Genomic DNA, 19,238 nt, shown 5'->3' on the forward strand with positions numbered 1-19,238 from the left:
CCATCCACCAAACTGAAATGAGCTGCCGGCCCGGCCCGCCGCGGGAGGTGCCCATTGCAGCGGCCGCCGCCGATCCAGAGCCTGGGCCCCCGCCCTCCCGCCTCCCCGACAGCTTGCAGCCGAGCCGGGCCACTGTCCCCCGGGAGCCGCCCGTCCTCACCCCCAGCCCGGCCGGCGGCGGGGCCGCTTCCAATCTGCCGGCGGGCACAGGGGGAGAGCGCCGGGAGCCGGGCGCGGGGCCACCGCTGACCTAGCCCGAGGGAGGAGAACGTTTTTGCTCCTCCCGACCACGCCAGGCTGCCCCCGGGAGAATTTTGCGTTTGGAGGGCATGCGGGTGCCTCACGATTTGCCCGACGTAGGAGCCGGGATAGTTTACTGGGGGCTGGGGGTGGTGGCAGGGGCGTGCGGGCCGGGCTGGAAAGGCCTGGCTTCCCGAGCCTGCGGGGGGTAAAAGGACGCCTCTGACCCGTCCCGCCTCGATGAAGGCGTTTGGGCTCCGCTGTGTCCGCCCTTTCCGCCGCAGACCCGGGTTGCGATCCCTGGGGCTGTGCAGAGAGGATCCAAGCCCGGGACACACTTCGGATCTGCCCGCGGTCCTGGGCCCCAACGCCGGGGGCTGACCCTAGAAAGGCGCTGGACTGGAGCCCGTGACGGGGTGGGAAGGGCGAAGGGGCGCATGATTCACAATGAAAAGGCCACGTTTCCAGGGTTGCCTTGAAAATGCATTCCTGGACGCGCTCTGGCTCTGCGTGGAGTAAGAAGCCGTTAGCAGGCGTCCACACTCGCACTCGGAAGCTCTTGCCTGGGTCCTGTTCAGAGGTACAACAGCACCGGCCCCCCAGGAGGTGCCCATGGGAGAGGCCATCAGCGGGGGGTGGGCGGGTTACTGCCTTCTTTGTCCCTTGAGCTGCCTCCCTTGAGCCACACGGATTTCTCGAGGTCTCCCTAACGCCCCAGACAAGATCTTCCCAAGTCCTCCAACCTTGCCCTGAAGTGAAGCCATCGGTCTCGTCACTTCCAGGGAAGACACCTGGCTTTCCCCACCCCCGCCAGGCCCACAGGGTCCCAAGAGGCCAGAGAGACAGAACTGCAGATTGTCCTACATGGGAAACACCGAGAGGCCAACAGAAATGCCGCAAACAACATAACTTGAATTTTCTTCCCCACACTAGAAAAGGGGTTCTCGACGCGCGCGCGCGCACACACACACACACACACCACACTTCTTTCTCCGCTGGGTTTAGTCCCTTTCTGCTGCTGGAGGAAGAAAAACGGGGGAAGAAAAAGGATCTACGACAGACCTGCCGACGAATAATTTGAATAACTGTGGGAAAGGGTCGGGGAACGCTAAAAAAAAAAAAAAAAAAAAAAAGCCCAGCGCACATCCCAGCCCACCGCAGCGGCAGTCGGCTCGGCCCCCTCCCCTCCAGCCGTACCCCCCTTGGCTAATCACCCTCATTAGGAGCTTCGTCACCGGCCTAATGAAAGCAAACCGTGTGGAAATCGCCGGTAAACAGTTGGGTCTGTGCTGTAATTAATTCAGTGTCTCTTTTAATCAAACTGAAAGGGAATCGGGCAGCGGCTTGCCGAGCCGTGACATCACCCCCAAAATCGGCCAGAGCCAATCAGCGTCATCACTCCGGGGACACGTGGGCGAGTCCCCTTAAAAAAAAAACACACACAACACAACGAAAAAAAAGAAACAAAAAAAAAACCCCAGACCCAAAGTAAAAGTGACACAAGTTCATTTTTTAAAGGAAGGGGGGGAGGAGAAGGCGCGCGCGGACCGGCAGAGAGCTGCCGCCGAGGAGCCGGGAGGCGCTGTCCACGGTGCTGACGGGCCCCCGGAGCGGCGAGGGCGCGGAGAGAGGACCTCCCCGGCCAGGTGGAGCGTCATGAGCCGCGGGCAGCCGCCGCCGCTCTCCGCGGTGCTGATGCCGCCAGGTGCGCTCCTTTCCGCCCGCTGCTAGCGCGGCCCGGGCCCGCAGCTATCCGCGGTGCTGACCTGGCCACCCTCAGCCACCACTTGCCTGGAAGAAGCGTGCGGTTTGGATTTTTAAAACGCCATTCTTTATTTAGATTCCAACATCCTCGCGTTTCTTCTGTGCCAAGGGGGTCCTCGGGCCGTCCGTCTCCCCCTTTGCTCTCCCCAACTTGGCGCGCCCTCCCTCCCATTCCTCCCTGACACTCCCACCACCCCCCCTCGACTCGGCGGCTCGGCGCGATGCTGCAGAAGACGCACTGAGCCCTTTTGGATCTAATGCGCAGAGGAGGTTGGCCCAGAGCTCCCGGGCTCCCCCAAGGCTGAACTCCGTCCAAGGTGCCCGCAGGCTCCCTGCCCGCCTTCCCCATGCCAGCCCGCAGCTAGGGGCAGGGGCAGCGGCGGCTGGGGTTGGGGGTGGGTGGGGAGCTTTTGGGGAGGACAGGTCGCAGCTTGGCTATGGAAGGCTCCAATGGCTTTGGGATCGACTCCATTCTCTCCCACCGCGCGGGCAGCCCCGCCCTTCCCAAGGGGGACCCCTTGCTCGGGGACTGCCGTTCACCCCTGGAGCTGAGTCCACGTTCAGAGAGCAGCAGCGACTGCTCTTCGCCAGCCTCTCCAGGAAGGGACTGTCTGGAGACGGGCACCCCACGGCCTGGCGGGGCATCCGGCCCAGGTTTGGACTCCCACCTGCAGCCCGGGCAGCTCTCAGCCCCGGCCCAGTCGCGCACCGTCACCTCCTCCTTTCTGATCAGGGACATCCTTGCCGACTGCAAACCACTCGCGGCCTGTGCACCCTACTCTAGCAGCGGGCAGCCGGCAGCCCCTGAGCCTGGGGGCCGCCTTGCGGCTAAGGCCGGGGAGGACTTTAGAGACAAGCTGGACAAAAGTGGCAGCAACGCCTCATCGGACTCTGAGTATAAAGGTAAGAAAGCAGGAGGTGAAAACTTGGGGGGATGCTATGTATCTAAAAACTGACATTTAAAAGGAGTACACGTGTCGGGACAAGCACTCGCTCACCTGGGGCTCCCCCAGGGCTCAGGTTGAGCAGTGGTTCTCCCCAGAACATTTCAGCCAGGCCTGTGGTTATGCCTTTGAGTAACAAAGAGTCTGGTGGAGACAGTGTGGGCAGGGGAGGGATACTGTGTGCCCGAGGGGAGATTTCCCCAAAATGCACAAAGCAAACTTTCTTAACTTCGACTGGGACCCCTGCCCTTCCAGCAGTGCTGGTGGACAGGAGCAGGTCCCAATCAGGCCAGTGGCTCTCTAGGAAGAAACTGTGCAGAAGCAATGGAAGACTCAAAGAGTTCTGCTTTATAGAGTGAAAATATAGCAGAAAAATTTCAGCTGGAGCCCTGAGAACAGTCAGAATTTTCTGCCTTTTAATCTACATTTCCAGACAGAAAGAGAAACAGGGCTTTTCCTCCCAGTGGGCCCAGTGTGATCCGGGTTCTGCGAGTCATGAAAAGAGGCACTCACTTCAAAGCAGAAACCTCAGCCAGGAAGCTGCCTGGGAGCAGGTCAGGGGGCTAGCGGAGAGGGCAGTACCCTGTACCCACCCCCCAAGGGCTCTCATTGAATTTGATTTTAAGTGCCTTGAGCAATTAACTCCAGGCTTTATGCAAGTTCCAGGGATTCCTGAGTAACCAGCGTTTTCTCCCGCTACACTGGGGTTGTTGCCCCTCCACTTTTCTTTTTACCTCTATGAATCTTTGTTGTTGTTTGTTCCATTTTCATCCCATCTTAACCAAGGAGATGAGATCAGGGTTAAAAGGAAAGGGAGAAAGAAGGAGGGAAGGAAGGAAGGAAGGAAGGAAGGAAGGAAGGAAGGAAGTGAGGGAGGGAGGGAGGGAGGGAGGGAGGGAGGGAGGGAAAGGGAAGAAGAAAAAAAAGAATTCCCTAATTTTGTTTCTGACCCCCAGCCACTACCTTGACTTTAGCTGTTTTTCAAAGTCAGAGGCACAAAGGTCTTTCTAAGGAAGAAGAAGTCAAGGGGCAGAAGGTGAAGAGGAGTATGAGGGCTTCATGGGAGACAGCCCCACGTCCCCATCTAGCAGAATACTGGGAGCGGGCAGAGGCTGTTCAGAGCTCTTTCAAGCACATAACTGATTCCCAGAAATCTTTTCAAGAGACAAAATTTCCCTGTAAGGGCAACTTCTTTATTGTCTTGCCCCCTACCCCAACACCCCCACCCCACCCCCAGCGCCATATCTCCTGGTCCCTATTTGGACCAAGTCTTCCCAAAATTTTAGGAAGGCTCATTTAATACTCTCCTCCCAACCAAGAATTCGTTTGTGGATATGTCCTGACTCCAAACCGAAATTCATCAGTCCGACTGCACATCCCATTTTCTTGCTTTCCCCCACACAAATGGCCAAGCCTCCTTCAGCCAGGCTGTGCCGACCATGCCTGGAAAGTAGGCAGGTTTAACGGAGCGGCCAGGAGGAGATCCAGAGGCATGCGGGTGCCCACAGGCCGGCACCTGGGCCCAGTGGCCCTTGCTCCTCCCCCCGGGGGGCCTGTTTAGAGAGGCAAAGAAAACTTGCGCTGGAGAGAGACTGGCATGGAGAAGGGAGAGGAGGAAGAAGGGGGAAGTCAATGTAAATATATATTCATAACATCACGTTATTATTTACCATTTGCAACTAGAACGGCCCCGCTTTAGTTAGAGCAAAGAGCACGAATCTTCCACCGCCCATGCTAATGGCTGGAACTGGCGATGGTGACACAGTTAGGCCCTTGCCTCTTTTTATTTCTTTGCCCCCAGGAAGGATTTTGAGAACATGTTTCGTTTAAGATAATTAGAATATCAATTTTCTTCTCCTGTCTCTGAGGATATCTGATCGGGAGGTGACGAGGGCCGGCTGTCTACATATCGCTTAAATAGGTTTGGAGCGAAGGGGGTAGAAGGTCTTGCCCAACCCCCACCCCAGGTGTTGCTGCCTTTGCCCCTAGTGAAAAAAGGAGCAGGGCCAGGCAGCGAGGCCTTGTCTGGAGCGTTTCTCAAATGTGGAGGGGACTTTTTCAGAGCTGAGAAACAGACACTGTGAGCCAGTCCGTGGAGCATTTAAGCTGGTCTACTCTGCAGCCACCTTCCAAGCTGAGTCATTTCCTCCAAGGAGGGCATAGGGGAAGGTCAGCCTCATCCCAAGTTTCTGCTATCAAAGGCTCTTCAAACAATATTTATTTGATAATATTTAAAGAAGCCAAAACTCGGCTTTGAAGTAAGGCGGTCGGCGACACTAGCGGCTGGATCCAAGGTCCAGGGAGAACCCAAACCAGAGTTTTGTTCCCAGAAGGCAGGGTCGGTGAATGGGCCTGGAACTCGGGGACACTGAGATGTAGCCTCTAGAACCAGAGTCTGGGAAGCCAGTACCCCCTGGGCTGAGCCTATCCAGGAGGAGATCAAGGCAGAGCAGGCACAGAACCTGCATTCAAAGGCTCCAGCCCACGCTGGAGGGGGAACAGAAGAAAAGCCCCAGTAGCTAACCCATTCTTCCCAACATCACAAACTCAACACCTCCCGATCTCCAACGCAGACCTCGTCCCTGAGAAGCGAGGGATTTTCATTAAGTAGCCCAGGCAATTTGGTCAAAAAGTAAGAGTTCTACCATATCAAGTTTGAGATCTGGACGATCGTTTCCTCAAACTTATTTAAACTATCTGTCTGCACAGACAGAACTCAAGTCCCCCGATGCCAACACATCCCCTTCCCCTGACGGTGGCCATGCCCAAATATGGGGAGCCCACAGGGCAGGGAGAGCCTGGTGCCAGCCTGGAGGAGGCAGGTGGAAAGCCTTAGCTGGCTGCCGTTTCTCCTCTGCGCTCTCCTGGCTCACCAGGCTGGATACCAGGCCCTCCTTGCAGCGAAGCGCTGCCTTTTCAGTTGAAAAGTCTCGATCCCTAGTGGCTCAATTAACCGGATTATTGTTTCCTACAGAGAGAAATCACCTTGCATTCAGCTGAACCCCGTCACTGCAAACGCCACGCACAATGAAACTCCACCATAAAAGCAAACAGAGAAAAAAGGGAGTAGGTTGGGGGAAAGCCCCAATCTGCGCCGCCAATTTTGGGGAAGTGGTCTAGTTGGTTATAGAATCGCTTTAGAGGGAGAAGGAGGGTGAGCATTGAGCTTGTTCGATTAAGTGTTTTCTGTGCAGTCCAAGCAGAACGAAAGTGTCTGGGATAAAGAAACTACCTGTGCCAGGTCTATCCTTCGACCTCAGGAGCTGGGCCCCCGGTGCAATTCTGTCTCGACCGTGGGGTGTAAACACAAGATGCCACGCAGGTGTAGCAGGAGCCATCGTTACTGGGCAATGCAATGACAACGAAACACAGACCTGGGCAATGTGCGCTGCGCCCAAGGGGCAAGCGAGTGGCAGAGTCGCTTATTTCTCCAAGTGCTAGGCGCTCGCAGACCCGGCGCCTTCCGCGCAGTGCCCTATGTAGGTAGCGAGTGTCGGGAGAAATGACTACTACGAATTCGTTTCCATATAGGGGCAACGCCAGGCGGGGCACAATGATCTGTCCTTCAGGACAAAGAGTGGCTCCGGGGAGAGCGGGTTTTTGTCCCTCCACGCAGGTTTCTTTCCCCAGGCCCCAGCCTTCAGCTTCCTCCCTTCCTGTCGCGGACGCAGCCGGAGAAATTGGGGCCCAGACGCGGAGCTCACTCCGCCAGAAACCCTGGGTCCCCTCCCCTACTCTGGCAGGCTGGGTCCGGTTCCATCGTCGCGGCTCCGTTTATCCCTCCAGGGAGCGCGGGCAGAGCGCCGAGCGCGGCGCAGGGACTGGAGTTCTCGCCAGCTTCGGGTTCTTTCTCCCCGGAGCTGCCCGGGGATTCTCGGCCTCGGGCGCTCCCCCGCCGTCCTGTTCCCCTCAGGGTTCTTGTCCTGTTCCCTTCCCTGTTCCTCCCCCTTGCCCCAGAGGTCCCGTCTGAGAGCAGCCCCCGCGAGCTTGGGTGTCGCGGAACCACTGCGGTCGGAAGCCGAGGTTACACAAACGCCACGGGCAGGAGCGGGAGGGCACCGGCAGCAGCTGCGAGGCCGGGCCCTGACATGCCGCTGTGTCCGCAGTGAAGGAGGAGGGTGACCGCGAGATCTCCAGCTCCAGGGACAGTCCCCCGGTGCGCCTGAAAAAGCCACGCAAGGCGCGCACGGCCTTCACCGACCATCAGCTGGCGCAGCTGGAGCGCAGCTTCGAGCGGCAGAAGTACCTGAGCGTGCAGGACCGCATGGAGCTCGCCGCCTCGCTCAACCTCACCGACACGCAGGTCAAGACCTGGTACCAGAACCGCAGGTGAGGCCCAGCTGCCGGGGTAGAGGCAGAAAGGGAACTTCCCTTTTCCGCACAGCTCCTGGAGGGTGCCGGGAGTCTACAGGTTGGTGCTAAGGGAGGGCCCCAGAGCCTCCCCTATTCTGTAAAAGTGGCAACTGAGTCCCTAAGGGGAGAAGGCCTTGCCCAAAATCCCCACAGTGAGGGACAGAGATGAGACTAGACTTGGTGTCCAGCGTCCAGTCAGCCCTCCCCCGGATGGGTGGACAGACACATAGGCCACTGAAGATCCAAGTCCTGCCCTAGATCAGCCAGAGTGGGGGGAGGTCTGCCTGGAGCCCCCACCTGAACCAGCCTGGGTCTTGGAAGCCCCAGGCCCTTGGAGGGGTGACAGTCTTGATGCCCAGGAAGCCTGTGAAGAGGACAGCCAGGCAGTGGCCCTTGGGGTGTTGAAACCTGGCCCAGACCGGGCAGCTGCCACAGGGGCCTCAGTTTCTGTGAGGCTCTTCAGGCCTCCCCAGCCTTTCTGGTCCCAAAACCTGGGGGGGGGGGGGGGGGGGGGAACTGGCCAAGCCCTTGTTCCTTGGGGACAGGGTGACTGGGATGTTGGTGTTGAGGCACTGGACTTGAACCTGTTTCCTAATTTCCCTCCCGAACACACTCACCAGACTTAGATGCACATGTACAAAACACACGGGCATCCACACACTCAACCCAAATAGCGACACACTGACACACACATCGAAACAACTTGCAGTCACACACGCACTCACACTCAGCCCCACAGTCACTCGCATGCTCTTAGCAGAGGCAGGAATGGTGCTTTTCATAAACAAGCCTCAGAACACATCGCCCCATTAATAATAAATACTGATTACTGCTCCGGGCATCAATAATTAAGGCCTGTTACAGTAATTACACAATTATGATGATGATGAATAATTCAGGGAGGGAAACAGGGCTGGTGTGGCTGAGCCCACCTTAGTGGGACCCTGGCTGGTCCGCCTAGCCTCACCTGGCAGGTGAGCCTAGGGTCCAGGCCTGCCTTCTCCAAACCCCAGGCCGCTGGCTGGCCAAGGCCTCTGGACTTTGAGGCCAGACAGTCCGCAGGGCTCGCAGTGCGAGCTCTGGAGGATGGCATGTGCAGCCTGCTCCAGCCGGCAGGGCGTGCGAGCCGGGAGCGCGTCCTCTCCGGTTGCCATTTCAGGCCTGCTCGCTTCTGCTAGCTTGCAGTCCAGCCAGCCTGCAGAGAAATCAGTCGCATTCCCTTCCCTGACCAGAGCACCCCCCCATCCCCTCAGACCTCTCCAGGGGGATCCCACCTTCATAAAGAGGCAGGTGCAGGGAGGAGCCCCCCTACCCAGCTCCAAGGGTTCGTTCTGCGATCTCCTGGGCAGGGTAAGGCGCAGTTAGAGCTGGGCTTTGGGGTCAGACAGCAGGGCTTAAAACCCGGGCTCCTTTTTGAAAACCGGCCCAGACCTCAGTTTTCCTCTCTGTAAAATGGGGTAAGAGCCACGGAAGGCCGGTGGAAGATAAAAGGAGAGGATGCATGTAAGGCGTGCGATGGTGCCTGGCACTCGCTTATTTATTAACAAATGAGTACGATCCCTCTTGGCCTCCCTGCAGGCTCTCTGGGCCAAGCAGTGGGGAGGGGCTGGGGTCGCTGGATGCCCTAGCCCTGATCCCGCCATACGCGTTTATTTCGGTCCCCAGGACTAAATGGAAGCGACAGACGGCCGTCGGGTTGGAGCTGCTGGCGGAGGCAGGCAATTACTCAGCGCTCCAGCGGATGTTCCCGTCGCCTTATTTCTACCCGCAGAGTCTGGTTTCCAACCTGGACCCCGGCGCGGCACTCTACCTGTACCGCGGCCCCAGCGCGCCGCCGCCTGCTCTCCAGAGACCTCTGGTGCCCCGCATCCTCATCCATGGACTCCAGGGCGCCAGCGAGCCGCCCCCGCCGCTGCCCCCGCTGGCCGGCGTCCTCCCGCGCGCCGCGCAGCCTCGGTGAGGCGCCCGCCGGCTCCGGGGCCTCCTCCCGCGGGCTCGGCGTGGCCCCTTCTGCCGGCCTTTCTGAGGGCGCGGGCTGGACGCCCTTTCCCGGGAGGGGGCCCTGCCCGGCCCTCCCTGGCGCCCCAGCCCAGTGCCCCCCGAAGGACCAAATGCCAAGTCCACTGAGGCCCGGACCCCGGACTGCGTCTCCCCAGCCCCCCTCGGCGTCCTCTCTCGCGGCCGCTCTGTCCGGGAGCCATCCCCACCCGCCGGGTGTACATACGCGTCTCTGCCCTCTCCCCACCCCCAGCCTCTGCCGGCTCCCCTAGGCGCCCCTTTCTCCCCAGGAGCGGGTGCGGCTGATTCCCAGGCTTCGCTCTCTCCCACGCCCCTTCTATGCTCCAGGTGGAGAACAGCCCCTCTTCCCGCGCCCCTGCCAGGGAGAGAAGGGGAGTGCGGAGCCCCGTCTCCCTACCCCTCGAGCGCCTAGGCCAGCGGCTGAGCTGTACATACCGTGTGCAAAGTGTATATGAAGTTATTTATTCGTGACCCATGAGCCCGTGACCGTGTCCGTGGATTAGTGAGTCTGTGGCCTGTGCCCTCCCCACTCCCAGGCGGGGCAGGAAGGGGCCGAGGGGGCTTGCCCACCCACCCCGACCCCAGCCCCCAGCCTCAGCCCCGGTCCGGGGGCAGCCAGGCCTCTCGGGTTCTCTCTTTTTTAAATGTCGAAATAAAAAACTTCTTACAAATGACCAGGCGCCTGTCCGCGCTCCCGTCGCTCGGTCCGCACTCAATCCCTCTCCCATCCCTCTCCTGGGGACTCGGTTTCCTTCCATCCTCAATAACGAAACATTTTTTTGTCCCCCTTCTCTTCCCCGGTGCTGTGGACTTGCGCGGGGGCCCCGACGGGACTCGCTGGGGCTGGGGTCTCCCCTCCCTGGCCTCAGTCTTCCCATCTCTACAGCGAGACCAGCCCGTTTTTCCCCTCCTCCTCCTCTGTCTCCATCTGGTTCCTCGCGGCTCCCAGACGGTCCCGAGGGCCAGGGCGGGGGTCCGTGCCGGAACCGGCGGGGGTCAGCGCGGGGCCTCGGTCGGCTGCGGGCCGGGCTGCGGGGCCCTCGCCGAGCCGACTCATCTGGCCGCGACAAGGGCCCCGGCAGCTGGTGACCGGCCCGCCGGGCGCGGGCCGACAGATGGGCTCCGAGGCTGCTCCCCCCATCACTCCCACCCTCCGCCCAGCGTCCGGCCGCGCTCGGGCTCCCGACGCTCGCGGGCGCCAAGGCGGCCCCGGCCTCCGGGCCTCCCGCACCACGCAGGACTCCGCGCGCCTTCGCTGCGAACCAGACGCCACATCGGGTAAACCCCCACTCCCACATCTCCTCACCTCCCCTTTACCCCGGGAGGAGGTTGGAAATGAGACCCAGAGGGGAGCCAAATCCCAGCGTCTGCCCCATCTCTTCTGGCTGCCCCAGACCGCAGCTCTAGCATCTCAGGGGAGAGGGGTTTAAGTCCCGAGTCAGACTCGAGGCTTCCAGTTCACGTTCAAAGGGCCACGGTCACCTGAGACTGCTCCCTCTCTGGGGAGGTGAGCGCAGGTGCTCCCCTCCCACACACCACCTGCAGCTCGCTAACCCTCAGCGCTGGGAAGTTTTGGGGGCCGGCAAGCCGTGGCCCCTCTAGGTTGGGGGCAGGGTTTCTCTGAAGACGGGGGCGCTGTGTTCAGACTACAACCCCTCTCGAAAACCAGACCCACAGCCAGCTCCGCTACTGTTTCCTCCCTGCCCCCCAACACCCTCGCACAGCAGCTTTCTTTCCTAGGATGGCGAGGGTATTATTCTAATTTTGCAAAATGCACAGCAGCTAATTAAGTCAAGGAGCCCCTCGGCTTTGGAGTTCTTTTGCATGTGAATGGGGGCTGGTAAATCCCCAGCTCTGGCTCTGGTGGGGGTGAGGAGAGACTGTCCCCAACTCAGGGTTAATGAAGTGGGAAAGGAGTCTCTCATAGCCTCCTGCAAACAAAACCCCCCATGCAACAAACCCTGCCCAAATCCTACATGGATTGACTTAAACCCAGGGGATAAGTGCTTTAAATTAATCTCATTGAATAAGAATGAGACCAAACAAAACTCTTTAAAATCATATTAAAAATCTATCAAAGGACAACTTGCACTGGTGTGCTTTTCATTTTGTGAAAGTGAAGGAGATAGACGGTAGCAACTACCCTTACATTTACACAGTGGCAGCGCAAACCACAGACACATTCTCAACTATGTAATTGTCCTTGTACCTCAGAGGCGATTTCATATCTTACATTAATGAAGAACAAGGCTTCCCTACAAGTTTATAATTAGAATATTTTAAATTGTCCTGCACATCCCATCTGTAATAATAACTTCACAACCTTTGCAGTGAGGTGGGCTCCTGCCTTCCATCCACTTAGAAGGCTAAATTGGTTTCTGTTCCCAACCCTGAGGTTGGGCGAGCTCTCATGTAAGAAAAAAAGAATGAATGTGGGACCCCAACAGGCCTGACAATAGGAGAGGGCTGAGAAGCCATCTTTCCCCGCTCCGCCACTGACCCATCCCTCCTCATAAACGCCGACTCAACAGGGAGGGGGCAACAAAGTTGAAAAGAAGTTTAGAGCTCCCTGCTGGCCCTCGGTCGCAAGGGAAATTGAGGACTGGGGCAAGTTGAGAACCTGAGCTGATTTTCAGGGTGCCCCACTGCCCCCACACCGACAGGCCTGGCTCCGGATTCTTCCTAGCGTGGAGCAGATTAAGAGATAATGTCTAATGGTCAAGGGGGAGGTTTAACAAGACCAGTTAAGAAGCCTTTTCAAGCAGGGCAACTTCTCCAGTGGAAAAGCCTTCAACTTGCGCCTCTACGAAGCAATGCCCGGATTTTAATGGCGTCCACTGACTGTGGCCTGAAGGGCTGAAGGGCTAAGCGGGGAGGCCCCTGGCAGTTTGGGAGATACCTGCTCCGAAAGGTCTCATTTACTCCCCTCTTCCCTAAAGTTCTCCTCCCTTCACTCCAGGGGGAAAAGAAAAAGATCAAAATAACCCACTGGGCTTTGTTAAAAAAAAAAAAAAAGTCCTTTACTGAGATTTGGTTGGCTCGTTGCTTCTCTAGAGTGGAAGGGGCTGTCTGCATATCAGCACTGACTTCATCTCTCAGCAAGGGCTCTCTGCCCTTCAGTGCCTGAGAACGAGGCCCGTCAACTGCTAAGGCTGTGGCAAACATGAGGATATTCTGGTTTCCAAAAAAACATTCTACAAGCCCACTTGGGGGAAACGCTTTTGGGCTGCAACATTCCATTAAATGTCCAAATTCTGTGTGACTCTAAATATGGGAACCAGGCTTATGATATAGAGACATGAGTAAGTTTGGGAAATTTTAAAAAGAGGCATGATTAAACATACACACAAAAATTAGAATATGTACAGTGGAATTAGGCTAAAGCTTTGCCTAATTGATGCCTGAAATGTATAATCTGTCAAGAGCCATAATAAAAGAGAAAGAGATTTATTTTAAGGTTATTTAAATTTAAACAATATTAACCTTAAATCTGCTAAATCCATGTTTCTTTATTAACTGGGGTAATATATTGATTCTACTTAGAAACAGACCCACATAGCATCTATGGCAAGAAACCCTCACCTTAAGAGTTAGCATATTAAGTGTGTAAGTTTTGATCTTGGAATTATCATCACTCACACGTTGCATGATTCTAGCACTTCTCTTTCCCCCCAGGGAGGCAGAACTCTGCCAATTCGCCCTTTAGTGGAATGAGTACTAGGGGGAGAAAAAGTAAGGTTTCTCTTTGATCATCCCCAATCACTGGCATTAATCCTGTTTTTCACACAGCTGGGTTTTGTCTATAAAAGTTTGATCCCTCCTTTTCTCATCCAAATCATGTGAACCATTACACATCGAAATAAAAGAAAGGTGGCAGATTTGCCCAAAGCCAGGCTGACATGTGCCCCAGGGTTGTTGTTTTTTAATTATTATTGTTAGAAACTGCACCCACAGTCCCTGTTAATTTGTATGTGACAGCCAACTCTGAGAAGGTCCTATTTTTCCACCTGCAGAGGGTCCAGTCTCACTAGGCTCCTCTCGCCCTCACACTGCAGTCACTGCCGGTGTGGGTGCCCACTGACATTCACCTGTGTCTAGAATGGAGGTGAGGATGCTGACCCCCCGTGGTCCCTGCAGGAAGGCCCACCTTGCCAACTCTCAGCACCCTCTCGTGGCAACCTAGACCTTTCATGGATCTGGGGGGATCTACTGAAGTGGTGCCTCAACACTGGTCCGGGGGAAACCACAGAGGGCGGCACAGTCACTGCAGAGGAGAAGGAAACTGAGAAGGCAAGACACAGGGGAGAGGACAGGAGTGGTGCCCACAGGTGTGGAGGCCTCCAACCCTTTCTCTTCTGGACCCCCCTGCAAGTGCCCAAATATTACATTTATTGGGAAATCAATATGCTCTAGGGGGCCTCTTTCAAACCTCCCAGAAAACACGATGCAGGGGCGGCGGCAGGCAGCCGTGGCCTGGGTCACAATACAAAGACCCCCAGACCTTTCTTGAAGACAAGACAGGATTCGATGGGGAAAAAAAGCTTGGGCTACTGGTGCCTTTTGACTTCAAAGGCAAATAATAAAAAGCCAACAGTAAATCAATTAGCCCTGAGAGAGTGAGTTTTCAGTGGACATGAAAGAGGGAGCAACGCATGTAAATGCAATCTCGTGTTTCCAGAAGAAAATAAGAGGGACCATGAGCCTGAAAACACGTTCGTATTTTTTGATCCAGACCAAAAACTTTTGGTCTTTTTTAACGGTACATTCCTACATTAAGAAAATAATTAGTGATAAATACATTTTCTTCTCTTTTTGTACAAATTCATTTCCAGTTTTTAACACCCTAATTCACAAAATTGATGCCAATGTATGCACTGATAGGTAGGCTGAAGTCAAGCTGTGAAACTTCAGAACACAGTTAACGGCAGCAATCAACCCCGTTCCAGGCTGACGTGCAGGACGTTCTTACATCACGTCCCGGAGTGCCAGCTCAACCCCGGCACGTCAGCACCTGGGTGAAGGGAGTGCCGGGCACTGATGGGATCAATACAAGACACAGACCCCTTCCGTCGGGAGCTGGCTAGTCTCTACGGTGCCCTACACCACTGATTTCTATCAGGCTCCAGGGCCTCCCACGGAGGAGAAGGGCTGTGGCCCCTCTGATTCTTGGGGATGTAGTATTCAGGCAAAGGCAGCAGTTATTTTTCACAAGCCTCCTCCGACAAGAACAGGACATCAATCCACTGCCACAGAGGCTTCCAGAATCCACTCAAAGACCCAGAGAGATTTTAAACTTTCTGGGAAGTCTGGCTGTCCCGCTGTAAACCTTTTTGGGTTTTTCTCCATTTTAATGTTTTCCCACGGCCAAAGCAGGGTGTTGGCTGCAGACTGTGCAGCAGGGGCCTGCCACCAGGCTCTCCAGGTGCGTTTTGCTTTTTGACCTTGGCGACGTCGGCCTCCATGCCGCTTGAGTATTCCGAACGCAGGATTTCAGCGAGGCTGTGTTTACTCTGGGTCTTCTTATGAAGGTCAGGTCTGAAGAACAGTAACAGCAGAGAGGGAAAAGAAACTTTATTATTTTTCTTTCCCATTTGGAAAGAGGCTGATAGCAGCTGCTTCTGAGACTGTGAAGCTGACATTTTTGTATTAACAGAAGTACAATCCCTTCAATGGTACTTGTTTTGATATTCTATGCACCAGAAGATTAGATACGGCGCTGACAGATTTTCATAACGGTGGCAAAATATCATGGCATTTTTAAAAGCGAGGCTTTGTTCTGTGTTGTTTTCATGGGGAAAAAAGAACTATACACCCTCATGCTCTGATGGCAAATGAGGTGTATGATACAGCGGTTTGCCATAGGACAGGGAAAAACCCACCGTCACACTCAACAACATGAAGCAGTGAAAGCTCACGGCAGCTTCCCGGTAACCCCTAAGCAGCTTAAAGCAACTGGCCTCCTCATGGGCTCCTGAGGGCTTCAGGACTCAGCCCTGCGGGAGCAGAGTCCAGCAAGTTCTACGCAGCCCTCCAGAGTCCCAGAGTGAAGGCTGGGATGACAGCCACATAGGTCTTCATGAACGGAAAAAACTCTTAAACATATTTCTGACCCTACAAAACCCAAACCCAGGGCACAGCCTGGTCAATGTCTGCATCTAGGATTAGACCAGCAGCTTTCTGCAGCCCACACAAACCCGGGTCTTAGAGGGAGGTCTCTCCCTACCCTAAGCCACTCAGAAAATGCCAAAGGTTGAAAAATCAATTTCCGACGTCGAATCCTGATAACTGTTCTGAAAAGATGGCAATTTTACCATTTGATCGCAAGATCAGAGGAGGAAATTTGTAGATGTTCAATCATACATAAGAAGAATGATTATGAAAACTGAAGAGTAAAACAATGTTTCTTAAGACAGGATTTTAACCAAACCAACAACAATAAAACAATTACCAATAAATCCACACTTCCTTGCTGGCAACTCCTTCAATACCAAAACGGCAATGTCTTAGGACACTATAGTGTCATGGAGTTCTCACAAAGACACACGTTACGTTCTGCTACTACATTTAGAGCATTTTCTTTGCTGTAATCAGAGAATAAACTGAACTGAAATTGTGGTCAAAATAGATGTAACAATGCCTTTAAAACCCAAGAATTAGAAATAAGACTAATACTGTGTTATTAATCTGACTGTGAAAGCTTGTAGAAACCCATTGTAACGGGCCGGGCGCGGTGGCTCACGCTTGTAATCCCAGCACTTTGGGAGGCCGAGGCGGGCGGATCACGAGGTCAGGAGATCGAGACCACGGTGAAACCCCGTCTCTACTAAAAATACAAAAAATTAGCCGGGCGTGGTGGCGGGCGCCTGTAGTCCCAGCTACTCGGAGAGGCTGAGGCAGGAGAATGGCGTGAACCCGGGAGGCGGAGCTTGCAGTGAGCCGAGATTGCGCCACTGCACTCCACCTGGGTGATAGAGCGAGACTCCGTCTCAAAAAAAAAAAAAAAAAAAAAGAAACCCATTATAACCTAGCTACAGCAATAATACCTGTTTCTAATCACACCCCAGAGGACAGGGTGACAGTCATACAATGGTGTTTTCTATTGCAACATACAGGAAGACACATTCGAGCCAAACTCTGCAGGAAAAGAAGATCTGAAACAAGGGGACAATGAAGAGATAACACTTAAGGGCCAGGAGTTTATGGGGTGGGCACATCAGGGCAGGATGTAGTAAGAAGATTAGAAGTATACAGGGAAGACTTCCTGGGGTCTGTGGGAAATGATTCACATACACAATCTCTTACAATCCTCACTCAACAAGGTAGGTACGGTTATTATCCTCATTTACAGACAAGGACACAAAGACTCAAGGAAGGTAACTGCCCCAGGACCACACGGCTGGTAAGTGGAGAAGCCAAGAGGCAAACTCAGGGCAGAGAACGATTTGCCAGGGCAGGCGGGGCAGGAGGACTCAGCTGGACCAAGGGTGGAAAATGGTGAGATGTGATGGGAGGGGTCCTCTGTGGTCCTAAGGACTACTTCAGCAGGACAGTGGGGCAGAAGCCAGGCGACTGAGTAGGGAGTGGTGAGGGGAGACAGCAGAGCCGCGGGGCGGAGGAGGGAGAAGCTAGGGTTGGAACTTGACTATCACTCATCAGCTGAGGACACGGAATGAGCGACTCAGGCTCTGTGCGTCAGTTTCCTCACTGAGAATGGCACTCACAGGTGTGAGGATTAGAAAAAATCAAGACATATAAGGGGGTAGCTGGTGGTTGGCATGTGGACCGCAGTCACAGTTAAACATTAGGAAATTGAGGTCTGGAGATGCCATACACCTCCCCCAGAGCCACACAGGAGCCAGGTGCTACGGCCCCTGACAGCTGGGCCAGGGCTCTTCTGAGAGCATCTACCACTTCCCAAAGAGCAGCGAGTCTCATCATGGGTCACCCGTCCCATGCAGACCATGTGCACCAGCATCCCTGGAGGAGGTCCAAGCTGCTGGGGGCTGACCTGTGGTTGGGAAGTGGCGGGAGACAGGGCCTGCGGTTGGGTGCACTCAACTTGTTCCAAACTGAAGGCTGCCAGTTCCTGTGCCTATAGTTTATTTTTAGTCAGGTTATGTGACAGAGTGAAAAGGGTCTGACAGGAAGGAATGCTTTTTCTTCCCTCTTGTTTGAAGCCAGGTTCACAGTGTGTATAATTTTAAATGTAACAACCTAAGTTTCAAAATATGCAAAATTTCAGTCAAAATATTCTCCCCAGCATAAGCTCCAGCACTTCAACGATGGCTCCTGCTACCGCTAAGGCAAAATAAAGAACCAGCATCTTACTGGAGTGACTGATACACTAATTGCCTACAGAAGCGGTGCGGGCTGCGGGAGCATCTTCCAGGCACCAGTGCTCAGGCAGTGCGCCCGTGCTCCCAGGCTGCCATCCACCCAACAGAGCAGAAGCCCACACCCACAAATGTAGCCTACACAACAGGCAGACACCCAAACACCACCAGGGCCACTTCTACAGCTCCTCCAGACCTGTCCCTTCACAAACACTGTGGGTCTGGGGTGGAGGAAGGCAACCACTAGTGCGTACATTGCGCCACTGAGTAGGAACAGGAGAGCCCATGTGGTGGAAGAGGAGGCCGTTCGAAAGCACGTTTTGGAGATGGGTCGTACTTGCCTTCAGTTATCATCACCACCTTTCCTGGCTATTTCATGACGTTAGTCAATGTCCTTTTGACTTGGGATGCAAAGCCAGCAGTCCACTCACTCAGAGATTCTGGTGGTCAGCAAGCAGGCAGAGGGTGGCATTTTCCAGCCCAGACCTCCTCCTTAGGTGGGAGAAGCTCAGGCCAACCCTGCAGGGGTTTCACCTGCTGTCATGACAGCCACCTCAACAAAACCCGTTCATCCCTTGGCCAGCTCCCTGTCTCCTTTTCCTTTGTTCCAAGGCCCAATGCTGAAAAGGCAAAGTAAAGATGGGAAGATGAACTGCTCTAAACCCAAGCATGCGATGGGCGCTCAATTTCTCCTCTGCCAAGCTGCAGTGCTCCCAGGAACCTGCCAACTTTCTCGCCCTCCTTGCCCTCCAAATACCCGCACCCCTCTCCAATGGCCTTCCTGAACATCCACCATAGTAATCCTATAGTTACCAGGCAACAGATCAGTTTATCTAACCACAGGGAACTCCCTTGTAGTGAAGGCTGAATAAACTCCCCCCAGTTACCAGGCTGGATTACTCAGCAGGACAGGCAGATGCCACTTGCACCGTCAATAAGGTGAAATCACAGCCTAATTAGTAAATCAATATACCCTGTTACAATGACCACTGGAGAAGGGAGATCACAGGGCCTTTTCCTAACTTTATCATTAAATTCTCAGAATGATCTTCCTAGGCAAAAAGCCATTCTAATTCAGGCTTTTGTTAATGGCATTCTTTTATAGGACAGAAGTTTAAATTTTATTTATGTACTGTTAAGGCGATCAATAGTTTCTTTCATGTTTTATGGCTTTAGGGTCATGTTTCGGAAAGTCTTCATCCTAGGATCTCAAAAATATTAAAGTATATTTTCATCTAGCTTGCTACTGTTTTAATTCCAACTACATTTTATTTTGATTAATAGAAAAATGAACTGTTTCTTCCTAAGAGTTATCCAGTTATCCACGACGGTCACTGAACAATAAATCTTTTCCCCCGAGGTCTTGAAATGCTCCCCTAGAGCACCTCCTGCAGGCTCTGTTTGAAGAGCAGTGATGACCACAATGGCGCCCTTAGTGGGCTCTACAAATAGATGAAAACATTTAAGAGAATACCAATTACTTGGGTTGTTAATGGATTTAAATGTAAAACAGGTCAAATCAAAGCCATCCAAACCGACTACACGACATAGGCATTTAACTTACTCACTTTTCCAACCACCACCT

At 54.3% G+C, this 19,238-nt stretch overlaps 2 protein-coding genes across 5 annotated transcripts in view; one reads left to right on the forward strand and one right to left on the reverse strand.

Annotated features, from left to right (window-relative positions):
* The window catches only part of DDX31 (DEAD-box helicase 31), a 96,831-nt gene that overhangs the window by 6,526 nt on the left and 71,067 nt on the right, over positions 1-19,238 (reverse strand). For 2 of the 4 annotated variants that reach the window (XM_032165487.2, XM_032165486.2), the window contains one exon: positions 11,432-14,855. The exons of 1 other annotated variant lie outside the window; for it this stretch is intronic. In XM_032165487.2, coding sequence (XP_032021378.1) covers positions 14,609-14,855 — 247 coding nt within the window. In that variant the 3' untranslated portion in view covers positions 11,432-14,608. Of the gene's footprint in view, positions 1-11,431; positions 14,856-19,238 lie in introns of those variants that run through there. One more of the 4 variants, XR_004249993.2, reaches the window with a different exon arrangement.
* Positions 1,719-9,995, forward strand: BARHL1 (BarH like homeobox 1). Its single transcript, XM_032165491.2, has 3 exons — positions 1,719-2,907; positions 7,055-7,277; positions 8,967-9,995. Exons 1-3 carry the CDS (start codon positions 2,442-2,444, stop codon positions 9,259-9,261), a joined length of 984 nt encoding a protein of 327 aa, XP_032021382.1. The 5' UTR covers positions 1,719-2,441; the 3' UTR covers positions 9,262-9,995.

The sequence above is a fragment of the Hylobates moloch genome, unplaced genomic scaffold, assembly GCF_009828535.3.
Source record: "Hylobates moloch isolate HMO894 unplaced genomic scaffold, HMol_V3 SCAFFOLD_10, whole genome shotgun sequence".
Taxonomy (NCBI): Eukaryota; Metazoa; Chordata; class Mammalia; order Primates; family Hylobatidae; genus Hylobates; species Hylobates moloch.